General features: G+C 45.9%; 1 protein-coding gene across 1 annotated transcript; it reads right to left on the bottom strand.

The window, feature by feature from the left end:
* Positions 1-207: 207 nt before the first annotated feature.
* Positions 208-13,411, bottom strand: TMEM52 (transmembrane protein 52). The gene is made up of 5 exons (XM_051988787.1): positions 13,250-13,411; positions 12,960-13,003; positions 11,992-12,033; positions 8,246-8,424; positions 208-1,602 (listed from the first exon to the last, which is right to left on the bottom strand). Exons 1-5 carry the CDS (start codon positions 13,331-13,333, stop codon positions 1,328-1,330), a joined length of 624 nt encoding a protein of 207 aa, XP_051844747.1. The 5' UTR covers positions 13,334-13,411; the 3' UTR covers positions 208-1,327.
* Between the last annotated feature and the right edge of the window lie 5,672 nt (positions 13,412-19,083).

The raw sequence follows: 19,083 nt of genomic DNA, 5'->3' as shown, positions 1-19,083 counted from the left end.
TTGGGAATCCAGCTAGGAAAGTGCCTGGCATACAGTAAGTGCTTAATAAATGTGCTGTTAATTTATTTTTGTCATGAGAGAAGAATGGACCCTACACATTTCCTCTCCTTCCCCATCACACTTAAGCCAGACTCAAATCAGCACAGGAAAAAACTCCCCCAAAGTTTACTTTTCCCCCGCCTCCCCCCAAGAAAAAAGCCACAGAAATCAAAGCAGACTAGACTGGAGCATTTCATTCAAACATGACATAAGGAACTTCTTCCTCCCACCGCCCCAACCCCCCAGCGTCCTCCCTCCAATTCTGGATGCAGTCCCACCTCCCCCTCAGTGCTGGACAATATCGGGCCCGGATGACAAAGGAAAGTCCACAGGAGGGCAGCCAGAATAAGTGAAGGCTCAAGTGCATCCCATATGACCCTGGGGAAGGGAGCTCTGGGGTGGGGAGGGGGGCCCTGATAACTTCTCCAAGCGTCTGAGTTGACGTGACACGGAAAGAAGATTATTGCTCTGTTTGGTTTCAGAGAATTATGGGGAGAAGTTATAAAAAGGCAAAATTTAGACGTAATGCAAAAAAATCTTCCGTCACTTAATGGGTAATTTGTGAGGAAAACGAGTTCTTATCCCTTCATTGAAAGCCAGATGACCCTCTGCTGGGTCCACCGTAGGGGAAAGTCCTGTTTAGGCCAGAGTTGGGGTAAATTGCTCTGAGATCCCACGAAGGGGGGGCAAAGTCGAGATGAGCTGGGACCCAGCTCCCCCACAACACATACATCTTGCCAGTCTGGGAGGGGGTAGAGGAAGTCTCTTCTCACTCTAGCCAGGGAAGTCCTCCCCCGGGCCCCGAGCCCCTCGAGGGGGCTTGAGGTCTTCTCCTGGATCGCTCTTCACAGTCCCAGTTTCTTCTTCAGACTGTGACTATCACACCACCAGCCATTGGAATACACAATTCCTGGGTGACTCTTGCTGGAGAGAGGCCGTAGCAGGCCCGGCCCTCCTCCCTCTCCGTGGCCTGGTCTGACCCAGCCAGAACTGACAGCCCCCAGCTGGGGGGCCCGATGCCCTCTTTCTTCCCGATGGCGTCAGGCGAGTGGAGCCCAGGACATTTTGTTCCTCCCTCTGGGGGGAGAAGCCTAGGCTGGTCAGGGCCATCTGCTATTTTTACCGGCCTGCTCCTCGGGTGTCATCAGATCCCCTTCTGAGTGAAGGTCGCTGAGCTGGCCCCAAGCCAGAGGCAGGGACATCAAGGACAGTCTCCATTGACCCCCCACCTCGGCTGCTCCTCAAGCCTCCCGGGACAGCTCTCTCCAAAGCCCCTCGTGCTCCTGGGCTACGGCTGGGGCTCCACAGGGTTTGGGGAGGGTCCCGGTCCTGTCCCGGGCTGGGAATCCCCACAGGGATCAGGTTGTTCTGGGCTGGAACTGGCCTTCTGGGAGGAAGGAGCTCCTTCCAAGCCTGGTTTGGCCATCTTGATGGCTTCTTCGTAGGAGGGGGGCAGCTCTAGGGCATAGAGGCTGTAGGCTGGAGGGGCCACAGTGCCTGATTCCATCTCCCGAAATGCCAGGGGCAGGGGTGGGCCCAGGGGATACTGCACAGAGCTGTAGGCTGGAGAAAAGAGCAAAGGAAGTCAGGAAGAGCCTTACTGGGGGGGGGAGAAGGGAGGAGATCAGGATGGGACACAACGGTACAGCCAGACTAGCAAAGAGATTTCCCCAGCCTGAGACCCCTGATGGTTCAGCTCAAAACTCTTTCTGGGATCAATCCCATTTCACTGGCTACTTAAGGGTTAAGAGCTGGGTTTTCAGATTTAACTTACAACACTTCATTAGCTGTGACTCCACCTAAACTCCTTGGGTCTCAAAGTTTCTCATGTGTAATACAGGGATGCAGGACTAAATATGTCTTGCAGTTCTCAGGGGCAGGGTTAGGAACCAGGAATTCAGGCTGGGCAACATGATATGGTAGCAAATCCCAGCTCAGAAACTTGTTATCTGTATGAACTCTGGGCAAGCGGTTCCATTTCCCCGAGTAATATTCCTTGTTTTCTTCCTCTGTAAAATAGAAAGACTCTAATCTCCTGATGGCTCTTTCAAGTCCAGTCCAGTCTGGACTTGAAGTCCAGTCTAACTGAAGTTCACGTCTAACTGAAATTAAAGGCCTTTTCTCCATTCCCATCCCAACCCCGATTTCTCATGTTACTTTATACCAGGGGTCCTCAAACTTTTAAAATAGGGGGCCATTTCTCTGTCCCTCAGACTACTGGGGGGCCAGACTGTAGTAAAAACAAAAACTTTGTTTTGTGGGCCTTTAAATAAAGAAACTTCATAGCCCTGGGTGAGGGGGATAATCGTCCTCAGCTGCCGCATCTGGCCTGCGGCCATAGTTTGAGGACCCCTGCTTTATATCCTCCACTAACTCTACACTCCAGTCAAACTATACAGGGTTACACTCTACCCTTTGAATAAGGCCTGTAATCTCCTACCACCATGCCTTTGTCCACCAGCCACTCCCTATGTCCAGAATGTTCCACCTTTATTGCCTGATGGATTTTTACCATTTAAAGATTCTCAACCTTTTTTCATTTTGGATCTTTGGGACTCCACTCCATTACACAGTAGGGCACTATGCTCCACAAAATGCCTATTCCTTCATTTTAACTTTTATTATACAGCCATTATGTTAACAAGGCAACAAGCCTTTCTTAAGCACAGACAGTCAGTCCCTGGGCTAAGTGCTAAGGATAAAAATAGAAGCAAAAAGAAAGCCAGCCCCTGACCTCAAGTTTTCATTCTAATGTGGTTAAGACAATATAGAAAAGTTCCATGGAGGCAGCACGATGTGATGGGTAGAGAACAGGGTGTGGAGCCAAGCCCAGTCTCTGACACACACTGTTGGTGTGATGCTGGACAAGCCAGTATACTTTTCTGATGAGATATTGCTGAAGAAAGTTCCTCACCAGAAGTTTTCTATGTTGAGGAAATTACAGGTCAAAGCAAAAAGGCAAAACTGAAAAATAATCAGAGCGATCTGAAAGGCGCCATGGTGCCGCGGGGAAGCAAGCATGGGCTTTGAAGTCTGCTAATGTGAATGTGAATTCTGGTCTGTTACTTAATAGCTGTGTGATTGTGGGCAGGTGACTTCACTTGTCTGGGAGTCATTCTCTTTCTCTGCAGAATGAGAGGAGTGGGCTTCGTGACTAAGGTGCCCTCTAGCACTAAAACACATATGACTGATTTCAGTGAGGAAATGGGCATAGACCACATGCAAGGTGGCTTCTGAGCAGAACTTTCCAGGAAACTAGGGATTGATTCTAAGAGGGAAGAAGCACTCAAATCAAAAGCCATCTCTACCATAAGACCCTGCCTGATGAAAAAACTTTAAGAACCTTCTCCTTTGACCCTCACTGAGCATTTCGGCCTCCCTTTCCCCGCCCCCATGCACTTTTCATATCTCCTTATAGTTTATTAGGCTAAAGCTAGCTTAGTGCATTCCCCTCCTAGATTAGAATCCAGGGCCCACAGTGAGGGGCAGAGGCAATAAAGGGAGATCTCACTAAATTTTCCTTCTCCTCTACTCCTCAGCACAAGGCTCCAAACACAATAAAAGCTTCATACATGTTTATTCTACAGTTTTAGCCTCGACTCATTGGTCAAGTCATTTAATTCCATTTTCAGATACTGAAGACCATGAGTGAATTGGTTCCCTTTTTTGGGGCGTCAGCTTTCTCAGCTGTCAAATGATGAACTCTGGGATTGCTTGCACTGCTAAACCTATGACCATTTGACATAAGCACTCAAGGTCAAAGGTAGAATTTGAACTCGTCTTACCCCTGAAAGGGTCTCATGCCACAGCTATCTCTAACTCATGATATAACCATAGAATCATAAGGTTAAATATAGAGTCTCGAAGTTATTTTATAGAAGAGTCTAAATCCCATCGTTTTCCTCTACTGAGAAATAATAATAATTAAAAGTAGCATTTAGAAAGCACTTGGAGATTTGTGAAGTCCTCATCTGATCTTTACAACATGCCTGAGAGGTGGATGCTATTATTATTCCCATTTTACAGATAGGGCGATAGGTTGAAAAAGTCACACAGCTAGGAAATATCTGAGGCTGGATTAGGTTCCAGGCCTAGGGCTCTCTCCCTGACAATTTAGCTGCCTCTAAAAGATAAGAATATTAGATTAGATAAGGCCTCATCCATAATTAGAGCTAGGAGACATATTAGAGATCAGCTCACCCAATCCCTTTATTTTACATGTGAGGAAACTGAGACCCAGGGGATGATGGGGACATGTGACTAGCTCAGGGTCACACAGCTGGCAAATATCTGAGATGGGATTTGAACTCATGCCCAACACTCTACGGATTATGGCACCATCCACATGCCCAAGTTTAGCACATAGTAGGTTCTTCACAAACACTAGTTCATCAGCCAAGAAAGGATTTTGGAAAACTTGAAGCATTTGAGATAAGAGCATTATAATACTCACTAATTATTACCCAGGAAGAACAAAGGAACTTGTTATCTCTTGATCTCTTTGATTTAAAGAGTTAGAGGGAGAAATCCAAAACAGAACCAGAGTGAGTGCTGGCCACCTTGTGCTCCTTCCCTCATGCTGGGAATCCATATATGGAAGCTCCCATTGGAGTGGAATAAAAAAAAGAGTATTCCTCTCCTCACCCACCACTGTTAGAATGAAGCTAGAAGAACCTTGGAAATTACCTAATTCAAGTCTCTCATTCTAGAGATAAGGAAACTAAAGCTGAGAGAAACTGGGTGACTAGATCAGAGTGTGAGGTGGGATTTGAATCCAGGTCTTCCTGCCTCTACCTCCAGCTTTCTATTTAGCTTCTCCAAATTAAAAAAAATTAAGTGAAAGGAAGTCCAGCCTGGATTATGGGAGGGAAGATATATTTCTATAGAAGCAGGGGTCATCAAACTACGGCCCACGGGCCAGATGCGGCAGCTGAGGACGTTTATCCTCCCATACCCAGAGCTATGAAGTTTCTTTATTTAAAGGCCACAAAACAAAATTTTTGTTTTTACTATAACTCGGTCCTCCAACAGTCTGAGGGACAGTGAACTGGCCCCCTATTTAAAAAGTTTGAGGACCCCTGCATCTAGAGGAACACCAGGCTGGATTATGGGAGGAAGATATATTTCTCTAGGGGAAAACCAGGCTGGAAACTGAAATAGCTTCAAAAATGGATCAGAGTAGCATGATAAATGTGGAAATATATAAAGAGGAATTATACATGTTTAACCTATATAGGATCACTTGCTGTCTAGGGGAGGGAGTGAGGGAAGGGAGGGGAAAATTGGAAAACAAGATTTTGCAAGGGTGAATGTTGAAAACTATCTTTGCATATATTTTGAAAATAAAAGACTATTATTTAAAAAAAAAAAAAAGGATCAGAGTGGAATCAGGGACAAATCTAATAGGGGCTTGTCTCAGACTCTAACTGTTTAGGGAAAAGATGGGTAAAATATTTTAATGGAGGAAAACTTTCCTAACAATTAGATCAATCCCAAAGTCAGGTGCCCCTATCCTCGAAAGTCTTCAAACAGAGGCTGGATGGCCCTGTGTCTGCTACATCAGAGTGGGCACTCCTTGTGGGTACTGGTTGGCACAGAGTCCCTTGCAAATCCCTGAGTATTATCTCAGAATTTCTTGCCTCTGCTTGCCTCTCCCCCAGGACTGAGAAACTCCTCTGCCTCCTGGGACCTCTCCATTCTTATTAAGACCCATTTCAGGTTCTACCTCCTACTAGGACCTTTCCAGGTTTCCCTCACTGCTGAAGCCTTCCCCTCCTAAGCTCCATAGGATATTTTTTGTTTTTAGACTCGGGAACACGAGTTCAAAATTTTCCTCAGACTTGATGGTCCCTAAGATTCCCTCTAGTTCTTCCCCAATGTTAGTGGGGAAGTTCAAAATTACCACGAAGCTTTTTTGAATTCATTTGCTGTTAAAAATTGATTTCATATGTAATAGAAATATATGTGCTGCAAAAAGTTATTAAACTGTGCATACCCTTTGATCCAGCAGTGTTACTTCTGGGCTTATATCCCAAAGAGATACTAAAGAAGGGAAAGGGACCTGTATGTGCCAAAATATTTGTGGCAGCCCTGTTTGTAGTGGCTAGAAACTGGAAATTGAATGGATGCCCATCAATTTGGAGAATGGCTGCGTAAATTGTGGTATATGAATGTTATGGAATATTATTGTTCTGTAAGAAATGACCAGCAGGATGAATACAGAGAGGACTGGCGAGACTTACATGAACTGATGCTAAGTGAAATGAGCAGAACCAGGAGATCATTATACACTTTGACAACGATATTGTATGAGGATGTATTCTGATGGAAGTGGATTTCTTTGACAAAGAGACCTAACTGAGTTTCAATTGATAAATGATGGACAGAAACAGCTACACCCAAAGAAGGAATACTGGGAAATGAATGTGAACTATTTGCATTTTTGTTTTTCTTCCCGTGTTATTTCTACCTTCTGAATCCAATTCTCCCTGTGCAACAAGAGAACTGTTCGGTTCTGCAAATATATATTGTATCTAGGATATACTGCAACCTATCTAACATATATAGGACTGCTTGCCATCTAGGGGAGGGGGATGGAGAGAGGGAGGGGAAAAATCGGAACAGAAGCGAGTGCAAGGGATAATGTTGTCAAAAAATTACCCTGGCATGGATTCTGTCAATAAAAAGTTATTATAAAAAAAAAAAGAAAGAAAGAAATGTATGTGCTGTATTGGTCTACCTGCCATCTAGGGGAGAGGTGAGAAGGAGGGGAAAAGTTGGAACAGAAGGTTTTGCAAGGGTCAAATTGAAATTTTACCCATGCATATGTTTTGTATATAAAAAGCTATAATAATAAAAAAATAAAAGAGTTAAAAAAGAAATATATGTGCATGTGTATATATGTACATGTGTATACACATACATGTACACACACACTCATACATGTCAAATACACAGTGTGTGTATAAATACAAGTGTGTTTATGTTATATGATATGTGTATATATATGTGTGTGTGTGTGTGTGTGTGTATATATATATATATATATATATATATATATATATATATACACACACACACACACATACACACACATATCTGGTGCAATAGAAAGAATGCTAGGAGTGGAGTTAGGAAGTCTCATCTTCCTGAATTTAAATCTCGTCTCAGACATTTACAAGCTGTGTGACTTTGAGCAAGATGCTTCACCCTTTTTGCCTCAGTTTCCTCATCTGCAAAATAAGCTGGAGAAGGAAGTGGTAAATCCACTTCAGTGTCTTTGCCAAGAAAATCCAAACAAAACCACAGAGAGTCAGACATGACTGAACAATAACAATATATACGTTTGTTTTCATTTAATCCAGCACAGTATAAACTCTTTGAGGGTAGGGTCTGTTTAATTTGGATCTTTATCTTCCTAGCACCTAGCAAAGTGCCTAATGTACTGTGGGTGCCTAATAAATGCTTGCTTTATTACTTTTGACACCCTTCTTTCTTTCCTATTGTCCACTTACAGGTCCTCAGCTGGAATGCTGTCTCCCATTTGGAGCTTTATCTTCCTAGCACCTAATGAAGTGCCTAACACACTGTGAGTGCCTAATAATTGCCCTGGTTGCTGGGATCCTCCCCTCATCCTCTTCTCTTAAGTTTCTTGCTCATCTGAAGTTCTATTTTCTGGCGGAGGTCTTGGTCCTCAGCCTGATCCCAGCTGTTCACTTTCCCCTCTCTACTAATCTGTTTTTATTTTTATGTCTCATATTTCGCTACATATATGTACATGTGCCCTTTCTCAGTAGAATATAAGCTCTTGGAAGGCAAGGGACTGTTTTCACTTTTTTATTTGTATCCCTAAACTTAGTATAGCACCAGACAAACAGTAGGTGCTTAATACATGCTCATTCACCCATTCGTTGTATTTGTATTCCTAGCACTTAATAAAGCACCAAGTATATAACAATAATTGCTTAGTTTCTGCTCATTCCTAGCACTCTGTACTCAGAGACTAGCACACAGTAGGTACCTGATGAATTTTTAAATTGTATCCGAATCTTCCATACCTGGCACATAGTAGGTAGACTCTTAATCCACGCCTTGTTGGCTGACTGCTGAGTCGAATCCCACAGCCCACTTTCATCCCGCGCCCCTGTGATTCCCCCCTTCCCGTGCCCCTGGCATCCCCCTCCCGTCGGCACTGGCTGTTACTCACAGGTGACGGTGCTGTGGATGGTGCTGTCATTGTCCACCGTGATGACCGTCAGATCGTAGGGCCTCCTGGGGAGGGGGAACGTGGTCTGGGCGGGCGGCCGCTTTCTCTGGCAGCAGAACTTGATGCAGCTGGCCAGGATGCCGCAGAGGAGCAGCATGAACACAGTCAGCAGGATGAGCCTGTGAGCAGGGGGGAGACAAGAGCATGTTGCTGGGAAGGTTTCAGGACCGGGAATAATAGACCCTCAGCCTTAACAGAGACCCTACTAATCTACAGGTTTTCCATGAGACACATCAGGATACAATAATTAAAAAATAAATGAGCATTTATTTAGCACCGACAAAGTGCCAGAGACTGTGCGAAACCCTTTACCTCTATTATCTCATTTGCTCCTCACAACAACCTGTTATTGTTCCCATTTAACAGATGAGGCAAATAGAGGATAAGTGACTTTGCCCGCAGTCATATAGCTAATGAGAAATGTCCAGCCCAGGCCTGAATCCACTTCCCCACCTAGCAGCCCAAGAGTCAGAGTGCTAGCTCTGGGTTCCCAGTTCTGCTACCACTATCTATGGCACCTTGAATGGGTCTTTAACCTCCTGGGCCTCAGTTTCCCTGGTTGTCAAATAAGGGGTAGTCTGAAGCTTTTTCTAGTTCTTCCTTTGAAATCCTGCAGTTATTTCTTCAAACTTCAAGGACCGGTCACTCAAATACCCCCTAAGGAGGCAGAGGACCTGGGTGTGAACCTCTGGGCCCCCTTTTTTAATGGGGTCCAAAAGCACCACAATTGGCAGATTTCCCTGGGGGTGAGCAGCATCTAACATTTATAAAGTCTTTAGGATCCGGGAAGCTGCTTTTCATTAATTATCCCATTTCATTTCATTAATTCATTATCTCCCAGCCACTAGAATGCACTTGGGAAACTTCTAGTAACTCTGGTAAAGTTTCCCTAGAATCTGCTTATTCTTCATAACCAAATGGCAAAGCTCATAGTCTCAAGGGTCTTCAGCAAAGCTCTCCCCATTGATGGGAATGCCTAGGCACTCACACCCATACCCTGTTCCAGTTACTGTTGCTAGATCATCAAAAGTAGCCTGGTATCAAGAGCACAGATAGGGAGCTATAGACTGGAGATGGCCCTGGATGACACCTAGTTACAGATCAGGATGAGTGGAGATGGCCCTGGATGACCATCATTTAGCTACAGACCAGGATGACTGGAGATGGCCCTGGGGGACCATCATTTAGCTACAGATCAGGAGGACTGGAGATGACCCTGGATGACCATCTAGCTACAGATCAAGAAGACTGGAGATGGCCTTGGATGACCATCTAGCTACAGATCAAAATGAGTGGAAATGGCCTTGGATGACTAGTTAGTTACAGATCAGGATGAGTGGAGATGACCCTGGATGACCATCTAGCTACAGATCAAAATGAGTGGAAATGGCCTTGGATGACTAGTTAGTTACAGATCAGGATGAGTGGAGATGACCCTAGATGACCATCTAGCTACAGATCAAAATGAGTGGAAATGGCCTTGGATTAGTTAGTTAGTTACAGATCAGGATGAGTGGAGATGACCCTGGATGACCATCATTTAGCTACAGACCAGGATGATTGGAGATGACCCTGGATGACCATCTAGCTACGGATAAGGATAAGTGGAGATAACCCTGGATGACCGCCTAGCGACACAAGTTAAAGGTTAAGTGACTTAGATATTTTGTGATTTCATATATAATGGGAATCATATTTCTTTCTTTCTCAATGGTAGTAGGAAAGAGGGTAAAGAGAAAGACAAAAGTTGGAACTAAAAACAATTTTAAAATTTATTTTTAAAAATGATAAATTGAAGATTAAATTACTAAGTCAAGTTCATACAGGAACTAACAAGGGCAGGACTTGAATTTAAGTCATTTGGATGAGAAACTTTGTTAAGTCTCAGTTTTCTCATCTCTCAAATGGGAACAGGACATCTGAGTTTCCAGGGGTAGTTTTGAGACCAAGCATTCTCTAAATGTGACCGGCTGCCAAAGGATCTTTGCCTGGCTGGAAAGGACTTGGCTTTTCCCAGGAGCACGGGAGAGCACAGCTGTCTCCGGGCTTCACTTCTACCCTCAAGCCTCGTTCACCCCATCCCTCCAGGAACAAGATGTGCCCGGCCATCAATTGGGAAAGTGACAGGCTGGCTAGGCAGAGGCTGCCTGCCATGCCCTCAGGGAGATGGGGCTTGGGTGACCCTGCCTGGGGGAAAATACAGAAAGGAGGCTAAAGGGCAACGAGCTCCAGGAGGAGCAGAGGGTCATCCAACAGTAGTTGTTTGGACTCCATTGACTGGGCACAGGGGAGGGGAAGGAGGTGCTCTGAGAAAGGGTTCTCCTTAGCTGTAGCTGGGGAAAGGAGAGAATATTTTGGGACAGAAAATCTGTCCCACTGAGCCCTAGCAACTAGGTTTTTTTTGGTTTGGTTTTGTTTTTTAAAGGAGGCTACCCTGTGACTGGGAATAAATGTGGGCAGACCCTAGTGAGCCACGGGTGCCCTCCTGGGACATCTCTAGGTTTCCCATGTGGGCAGACCCTGGCGAACCATGGGCGCCCCTTCTGGGACAGCTCTAGGTTTTCCCTATGGGCAGACATTGGTGAGCCATGCGTGCCCTGCTGGGACAGCTCTAGATTTCCCAGTTAAGGTCCACTGTTGGCAGAATGGGGAGGGATGGCAATGGAGAAGCAGGCATTAGCTCTGAATGCCAATCCATCCTGCAGCTCACTGTATTTATGGAGATCTGTCTACTTCTAATTTGATCTGATGCTGGCTCCCCTTGGGTGGGAGGAGCCCAAGCTTAGCTTCCCCAGGATCCTCTTCTCTCTACTTCTCAGTAAGAAAGACAGAACCTCCAGGGCAGGGGTGGGGCAGAAATCAGAAAGAAGCTTAGCCAGGTCTGCAGGAACACAGTCCAGTCCTCTGAGCATCGCCACCCCTGCCTGGCATCCATTAAGGGGGAAACAACATTCAATCCAAAAATTAAGAAAAAGGCATGAGAAATGAGTTCAAGTCTCGCCTCAGCTCCCTCCAAAATCTGTGAACTTCTGTAAAACGAGAAAGTTGGGGTCTATCATGTCTAACTAATGGAAAGGACACTAAATTTAGTCAGGCTGAAATATGGTGCTGTTGTTTACGAGTCTGGCTAGAGAATTCCCTTCCTTGAGCCTCAGTTTTCACATCTGTAAAAGAGGGACAAGAATCCTCGCTCGGTCTGCCAGATGAGGTTGTTCAGGATGAGAGCTCCTAAAGTAGTGCACAAGACCCAGGCGGGTGCTTCCCACTCTCCAACCGTGGAGAAGTGTCTGGATGCGCCAAGGTGGGAAGAGCTTTGCTCTGGTATAACCCGGGACTGGGATTTAAGTCCCCAGAAGGGGAGATAGGGATCTGCGTCCCTCCGCAGCTAGCTAATGGAACCTATTCTTCCCGGCTCCCGTCTGCCCCTGCAGCAGCCAGTCGCCCCCGCAGGACGGGCTCAATCAGCTCCCTGGCCTTCTCCCCTCCCCCGGGGGCTGCATCTAGACCTCCCCATTCAGCTCCATTTCCGGAAGCTCTGAGTTCCCAGGTAGATCCCCTCCTAGGCTGCGCCAGGCCAACGGAGGTGTCCCTCCCTGGGCAAACCAGTCGGACCGGCCGGGGGAGCTCTGGGCTTAGGCCAGTCCCTCTGCTTCTGTGGAGGGCTCGTTGCCCAGCTCCGTACTTACCAGACATACCACAGGCTGGTCCAGCTGGCACTGGCGGAGCACCTGGAAGAGCAGAGAGAGGGGGGATTCACCCACAACTGGAATGAGAGCCCTAGCCCCCACCGAGGTGGGGAGGGGGGTGGCTGGGAACCCTTTTAGGACCCCACCCTAGGCCCTGGAAGGAGGAGAGAGGGCCCTGACGAGCTGGGGCAAGTCCCTTGGAAGGAGGAGAAGCTGGCTGGGCTGCCAGCTTGGGTTGGGTTTCGAGACAACTGATGTATTTGGGAGGGAATTTCCAGGACCCTCCAGAGTTGACTCTTTAAGCCCAAACAGGGCAGCTAGCTTTCCCCACTTTGACTCACTATTCCCTTGCATTCCCTCCCCTAGGGGCCCACATATCACAACCTCTCCCAACAGAAGTGGGGGTCACTAGAGCCCCATGGTTCTAACTCTGAGCTGGGGGGCAGGAGGGGGAGGGAATCTGGTAGTGGTGGTGGTAGTGTGTGTGTTTCTGAGGGGGGGGGAGGGAGGAGAAAGAGAAAGTGGAGGAGAGAGGGGAGCAGAGAAAGAGAGATAATAAGAGAGAGAAAGGGAGGAAGAAGAGAAAGAGAAATAGAGAGAGACAGAGAAATGGAGAGAGACAGAGAGACAGAGAGAGACAGAGACAGACAGAGACAGAGAGACAGACAGAGAGAGACAGAGAGCAGGGAAGGGACTTGGGAGGGGGCCACTGCTTCAGGCTGTTTATTTTTAGCTGCTCCTGCGGGGATAAGCAGCTGTGGAGCTGGGTGACCTACGAGCTTCCCTGTGGGGTGGTGTCGTGGGGTGGGGGACAACCCCGGAGGATTTTTCCCACCCTGAGTCTACAAAGGTGTGTATGTACTCTGAGAAACGGAGCGGACAGCCCAGTCCGGTCCAGCGGAGGGGGAAGGGGAAGGGAAAATGTAGGGAGACGCTCCCCCTCCCGTCGGGCCTCCCTCCAGACTTACTGGTCAGTGAGGTCACAGCTGCCATCTGCGCTGTCCAGTGCCACCTGCGGGGGGGGGAGAGAGGAAGGAGAAGGAGCTGAGGAGGCAGTGGAGGCTTTCCTCAGCAGGACCCCCGCCCCAAGTCCCAGATCCGAGGAGCAGGGGTCCCAACAAAGACTCCGGAGCGACCTCCCGGGCGGAGGAAAAGGGGGCGGACAGTCAGACATGGGAACTATACCCCCTCTCCTCCCAGCTCCGCGTGCCTCCCCTGGAACAAAGAAGTGTTCCCAAATCCCGGCTAGACCGCTCACCTGCAGCAGGAGGAAGAGCAGAGGGAGGACCCCGTGGCTGCAGCCACCCCGCATCCCTGTGGCAGTGGCCGTGACCGTGGCCATGGCACCCCTATCGCACGAGGGCCCCGCCGCTCCAGCGGTGGCCAGGAACCTCCGGCCGGGGAATCGGGACCGCCTTTATGGCTGCCCGGTCCCTGCTCTCGGCTCCCCTCCCCTCCTACCACGCCACGCCCACCCACCCTCAGGACCCACCCCTCTGCCGCTGCCCCGCCCACAGCCCGGACCCTCCGAGAGGCCACCCGTCACCCCCAAACATCCCGCCCCTCAGCTGAAGTTCCGCCCACCCCCGAGCCCGGCCCTCCGGGACCCACGCGCGTGGCTATTCCTTCGGGTGGGACCGGGAGGGCCGGGCTGCAGGTTTATACGGGACCCACCCAGGCTTAGCTAGGGTTAGCTTTGCTGTCTGTTTCCATAACCCTCCAACCCGGCCTTAAAGTCTCGGATCCGTTTTTCATATGGGGAAACCGAGGCCCAGGAAAGGAGCCGGTTTCCCCCAAGAGCGTGAAGCCGAATGAAAACGGAATGCCGAAGTGGGACCGGGTGTCCTAGAGCCCGCTCCCTCGGCCGACCATTCCCCTGTGTTCCTAGCCCAGCCCTTAGATTTAGAGGAACGAGGGAGCTTGGAGATCCTTTCCACTTTCACGGAAGGGGGAATCCAGAGGCGAATTCCCTGCCCAGGGTCCTGAGGCTGTGGCTGAGCCGGGATTTGAACCGGAGAACTCCGACTGAGGGCCCAGCGTATCCAGTCCCCTTTCCGTGGGAGACAAAGATTTGAATGCTGCCTCCAACGGGCTTTGGGTCTCCACCGCAGTGGAATGAAGGGATTTGGACTGAGCTCTAGGGTCCTCGCCATCCCCAGCATCCTCTGCGTCTCCCAGTTTCAGGGCTCTATGAAGCGTGAGGATCCCATTTCAACCTGTCTCTTAACTGGTTGGGGAAACTTCCTCAAAGCTGCTTCATCTTCAGAAACCCAAATGATTCCGCCCCGTTGACATCATCACCCACCATGTATCTCCCATAAATCCCCACTAGGCTACCCACTGACTCAGCCTCCTTAGGCAGCCAGCCTGGGACCCTTCTAACCTTACTCATACCCCGTCCAGTCCAGTCTGCCTAGTTCTGGCATTACAGAACCCCAGAGCTAACCTGTGGTGGACACGTCTGGGGTGCTTGGGAAGGAGGGAAGAGGAAGTGGAGTCAACTTTTCTTGAGTAATTATGCCCCAAGACAGGTCAATCTATTTCTGGAGACATCTCTGACACAATCATGCAACAGAAAGAGCTGATTGTTAAATGTTCAGTGTGAGCACGTGCATCTTGAAAACTGACAAATACTACAAATTGGAGGTTGATTTATTGTTTGTCCAGACTTTAGAAAATGATGCAGAACATATTTAACATATATAGGACTGCTTGCCATCTAGGGGAGGGGGTGGAGGGAGGGAGGGGAAAAATCAGAACAGAAGCAAGTGCAAGGGATAAAGTTGTCATAAAATTACCCTGGCATGGGTTCTGTCAATAAAAAGTTATTATTAAAAAAAAAAAAGGCAATTGAAGAAAACAATACTAATAATTAGAATTGAACAAATGGAAATGAATGACGCAATAAGACTTCAAAAATCAAACAGAACCAAAAAAAGAAAAAGAAAAAAGAAAAAATGAAATATGTTCTAGGAAAAACAACTAATCTGGAAAATAGATCTAGGAGAGACAAAGAATTAGTAGACTTTCCTTCCTATGTAATGAGGAAACCAAATTATCACTTTTTACAGATGATATGATAGTATGAAGGAATCTGTGACCAATGAAGACCTGGAGATCATTATTAAACACCAAATTGATACACTCTCTATGTATACCCATAATAGAGATACATATTCAAGGGAAAAAAAATAAGAAAATGATGCAGAAAATGTTATTAGGTAGGTTAAACCTAAAAGTGTGTTGACCATACATCCCTCCATTTCTGGAGAGCTGATTATTAAATATTTACCATCATCCCCTTGGCTACACAATTTTTTCTTGCATCTCTTGGAATTTTTATTCTCTGTTGCTCTGGGCCAAACAATATATCTTATTCTCTGTTCCCCATGACAACCCTCTAAATACTCCAAGCTGGTTATTTTCCTCTCAATCTTCTCTAGTTTTGTTTACTGTTTCAGTTGTTCCCTCGTTTATAAAAGGAAGAGTTGATCCAGATGACTTTTCACCTGTGGGTCTGAGATCGTATCATCTTCACTTAGTGGTCAAATGATCCCTTCTCTTCTCCAGGCTTGTTTATTGTTTCAGTTATTTCTAATTCCTCTTGACCCCATCTGAGATTTTTTTTTGGGCAAAGGTTCTTGGAGTAGTTTGCCAATTCCTTTTGCAGCTCATTTTACAGATGGGGAAATGGAGGCAAAGAGAAATCATTTGTCCAGGAATTTGCACATTGAGGAAGTGTGTGAGGTTGGATTTGAACTTTGGTCTTCCTTACTCCCATATTCTATCCACTATCTCATCTCAGAGTGATGCGGGAAAGCTTGCTTTCTAGATTCCCACCCTCTCCTAGTTAATAATGTAAATTGCTCTTTAACTCACACATCCTGGTCCTTTTGAATTCCAATAGAAGATCTGACCTGTTCCCAGCCCCACCCGGATATGAGCCAACTTTGGGGCTACACCCGAAAGCCCCTCGAGCTAAGTCTCCTATTATAAAAAGGCCACGCTGGGAACCCCTCTTGGCAGAGATTCCAAACATGGCTACCATGTGAGGACCCTCTGTCCACTGGACCCTTTGTCCAGTGCCCTCCTTATCTCTCCCTTCGCCTATACTTTAACTTTACTTATCCAATAATAAGCCTCTTTTATCAATCTAGCTCTCTGGGCCAATAAATGCTTTTATTGGGAACTCGCGCCGCTACTAGACCACCTTGCGCCGAATCTGTACCCCAAACCTGCCACTAGACCTTAACCCTAATTTCATTTAGGTACCCCAAAGCTAGACCTCAACAAGAGTTCTGCAAATCCAGATTCAAATTCCACCTTGAATTCCACTCCCTGAGAGACCTTGGACAATAGGTAGATTCCTCACTTGTAAAAGGAAGAGTTGGTCTAGATGTGAATCTAGTATCTTATCATCTTCCAGTGGTTTAGTGATCATTCAACCGGTGCTGAAGGAGAAGAATAAAGTGCATACATGAGTGCCCATGCACAAACACACACACATACACACACACACATTCTCTCTCTCTCTCTCTCTCTCTCTCTCTCTCTCTCTCTCTCTCTCTCTCTCGGGATCTCCTGACAACCGCACAGGCTATGGTATCTCTTGCACATAAAGAATGAAACACATTGTATGTATGTTTATACATACAATAGTGTGGGCACACTCCCTTCTCCTTGCCTTGCATTTAGTGATTGGAGAAGGGAGATTTACTCCTTAGATCTAATTAGCAACAAAGAAGCTGATTACATTGATCTAACAGCCCATTCATCCATTCATTTGTAAAACTTTTATAAATTGAGAAAGACTCCATTAACTCTTTCCCTCTTCAATAGTATTTTATTAATGCCTGGGGCGGGGGGAGAGGGGAGTGTGCCCACACTATTGTATGTATAAACATACATACAATGTGTTTCATTCTTCATGTGCAAGAGATACCATAGCCTGTGGGGTTGTCAGGAGATCCCGAGAGAGAGAGAGAGAGAGAGAGAGAGAGAGAGAGAGAGAGAAAGAGAGAGAGTGTGTGTGTGTGTGTGTGTGTGTGTGTGTGTGTGTGTGTTTGTGCATGGGCACTCATGTATGCACTTTATTTAATTATGTGCAGTCCTTATAAAAGGACTTATTTCCATATTTGTCATGTGCAAGGAAAATCAGACAGAAAGGGAAAAAAACAACAAGAAAAAACAATCAAGCAACCAAAAAGGTGAAAATTCTCTGCTTCATTCCACATTCAGTCTCCAGAGTTCTCTCTCTCTGGATTCAGATGGCATTTTCCATCCCAAGTCTATTGGAATTGTCTGAATCTATTAACTTTTAAGGCAAAGCATTGCTCTGTTGATTGCAGGAAGCTCCTAATTGCTTTATCTGAAGAGTCTCTCCATACTCCAATCAATTCCTGACTCAGCTGCCAAAAGCACAGATCTCCCCTTACCACCATCTTCTTCAAAAAACTCCTGTGTCCTTTAATATTCCATGGATAGGTATGTGGTTCTCTGACCACCTATCCATCATTTCTCATTTTTGCTACTCAATCTCTCTCATCCTCTTTCCAACTGTGTGATCTTTAGGTGACACCTTTTTTATTTTTTCTTTCAATAAGTTACCAGTAGAAACTTGCCAGTCCCTATGCAAGCCCATCAATGTGGTAGGGTGGCAAACTTACTTGCTCTGGAGTCAGAGGTTCTGGGTTCACATCCTCCCTTAACTCCTGTGTGATAATGGACAAATTAACTGCTTGCCTCCGCATTATGCTTGTCTGTACGCAGGAGGTAGTTAGTGCACACATGAGAGGTCTGGACTGGGTTGCTTCTGAATTATTTATCCATGACTTATGTCTTTGCTGTCCTTTGTACCACCTCTCATTTTTCTTCTTCAAGGAAAGCAATATCTTATGGGTTATGTACCATGTAGACATGTAGACCTGAAGACTGTTGGTGTTAATAAGACGGGTTTTTAAATCAGAGAGGGGCACAGGAGATAGAAACACCAGGTCTGGGGCCAAATCTAGCCTTACAAACCTACTAGCTGACTTAAATTGCTTTGCCTCAGTTTCTTCAGCTATAAAATGAGCTTGAGCAGGGAATAGAAAACCACTCCAGTATCTCTGCCAAGAAAAGTCCAGATGGATTCATGGAGAATTGGACATAACTAAAATGACTCAACCACCACAATTGAATCAAAGAGAAGCAGAGTCTAAATGTAATCCAAGATAATCCTTTTTAACTCTCATCATCCTGTGTATAGCCCAATATCCTTCTGTAGTACCTGCCTAACATATGATCTTTTTTTTTAATTTGTTTAAAATTTTATTTTTTTAAACCAAAGAATCTTTAATAAAGATTACATAGACATTTTTATTTCATATTCTGATTTAAAAAAAAAAATTAGCTTGCCAATCAGAAATCTCTTTTCAAAATAGTTTGTTTTATTTTTCATTTATTTGTTTATTGGTTGAGTTTTCAATAGTATTTTAGTTTTCCAAATACATATAAAGATAATTTTTAACACTCATTTTTTTGTGTTCCAAATTTTTCTCCCTCCCTTCTTCACCTCCCCTCCCTCCAAAACAGGAAATAATCTAATAGAGGTTAAATACCAACATATGATCTTAACATATAGTTGTTGTTCTCCTCATCTAAACATATGATAAGACAGACAAAGTTGAGTTTGGCCCCAAGGCAGATAGACAAGAAGTATTTATCAAGGGCTTATTTTGTTATGCTAAATGCTTCTGATACAAATAATAAATGTTCCTGCCCTCAAGAAGCTTGATTCTAATAGGGGGAGACAATAACCAAAAAAGGAAGTTAAAAAAAGGCAAGAAGGAAAAGGGGAAAAAAAGGCAGGAAAGGTCCTGGGAGAGAAGCTGCCTTTGTCAGGATAGAGAATGGTCAGCCTAGGTCCTTCCCTGAAATGAAGGCCTCAGAAAGAGCTCATCAATGGGAACAAAATAATGTTTCAAGGTGAGAGGGTGTCAGGATCTTTCCAGTTTTAAAGCAAAGGAGCAATTCAAGTCCCAGGTTTCCCATTTACTACCTAGGTGACTTAGGAGTAATATTAAAATAAAATAAATTAAATTTTATTAAGTA

The sequence above is a fragment of the Antechinus flavipes genome, chromosome 3, assembly GCF_016432865.1.
Source record: "Antechinus flavipes isolate AdamAnt ecotype Samford, QLD, Australia chromosome 3, AdamAnt_v2, whole genome shotgun sequence".
In the NCBI taxonomy this organism is placed as follows: Eukaryota; Metazoa; Chordata; class Mammalia; order Dasyuromorphia; family Dasyuridae; genus Antechinus; species Antechinus flavipes.
Note: the sequence above shows the minus strand (reverse complement) of the source record. Positions and strands in the feature narration are given on the sequence as shown.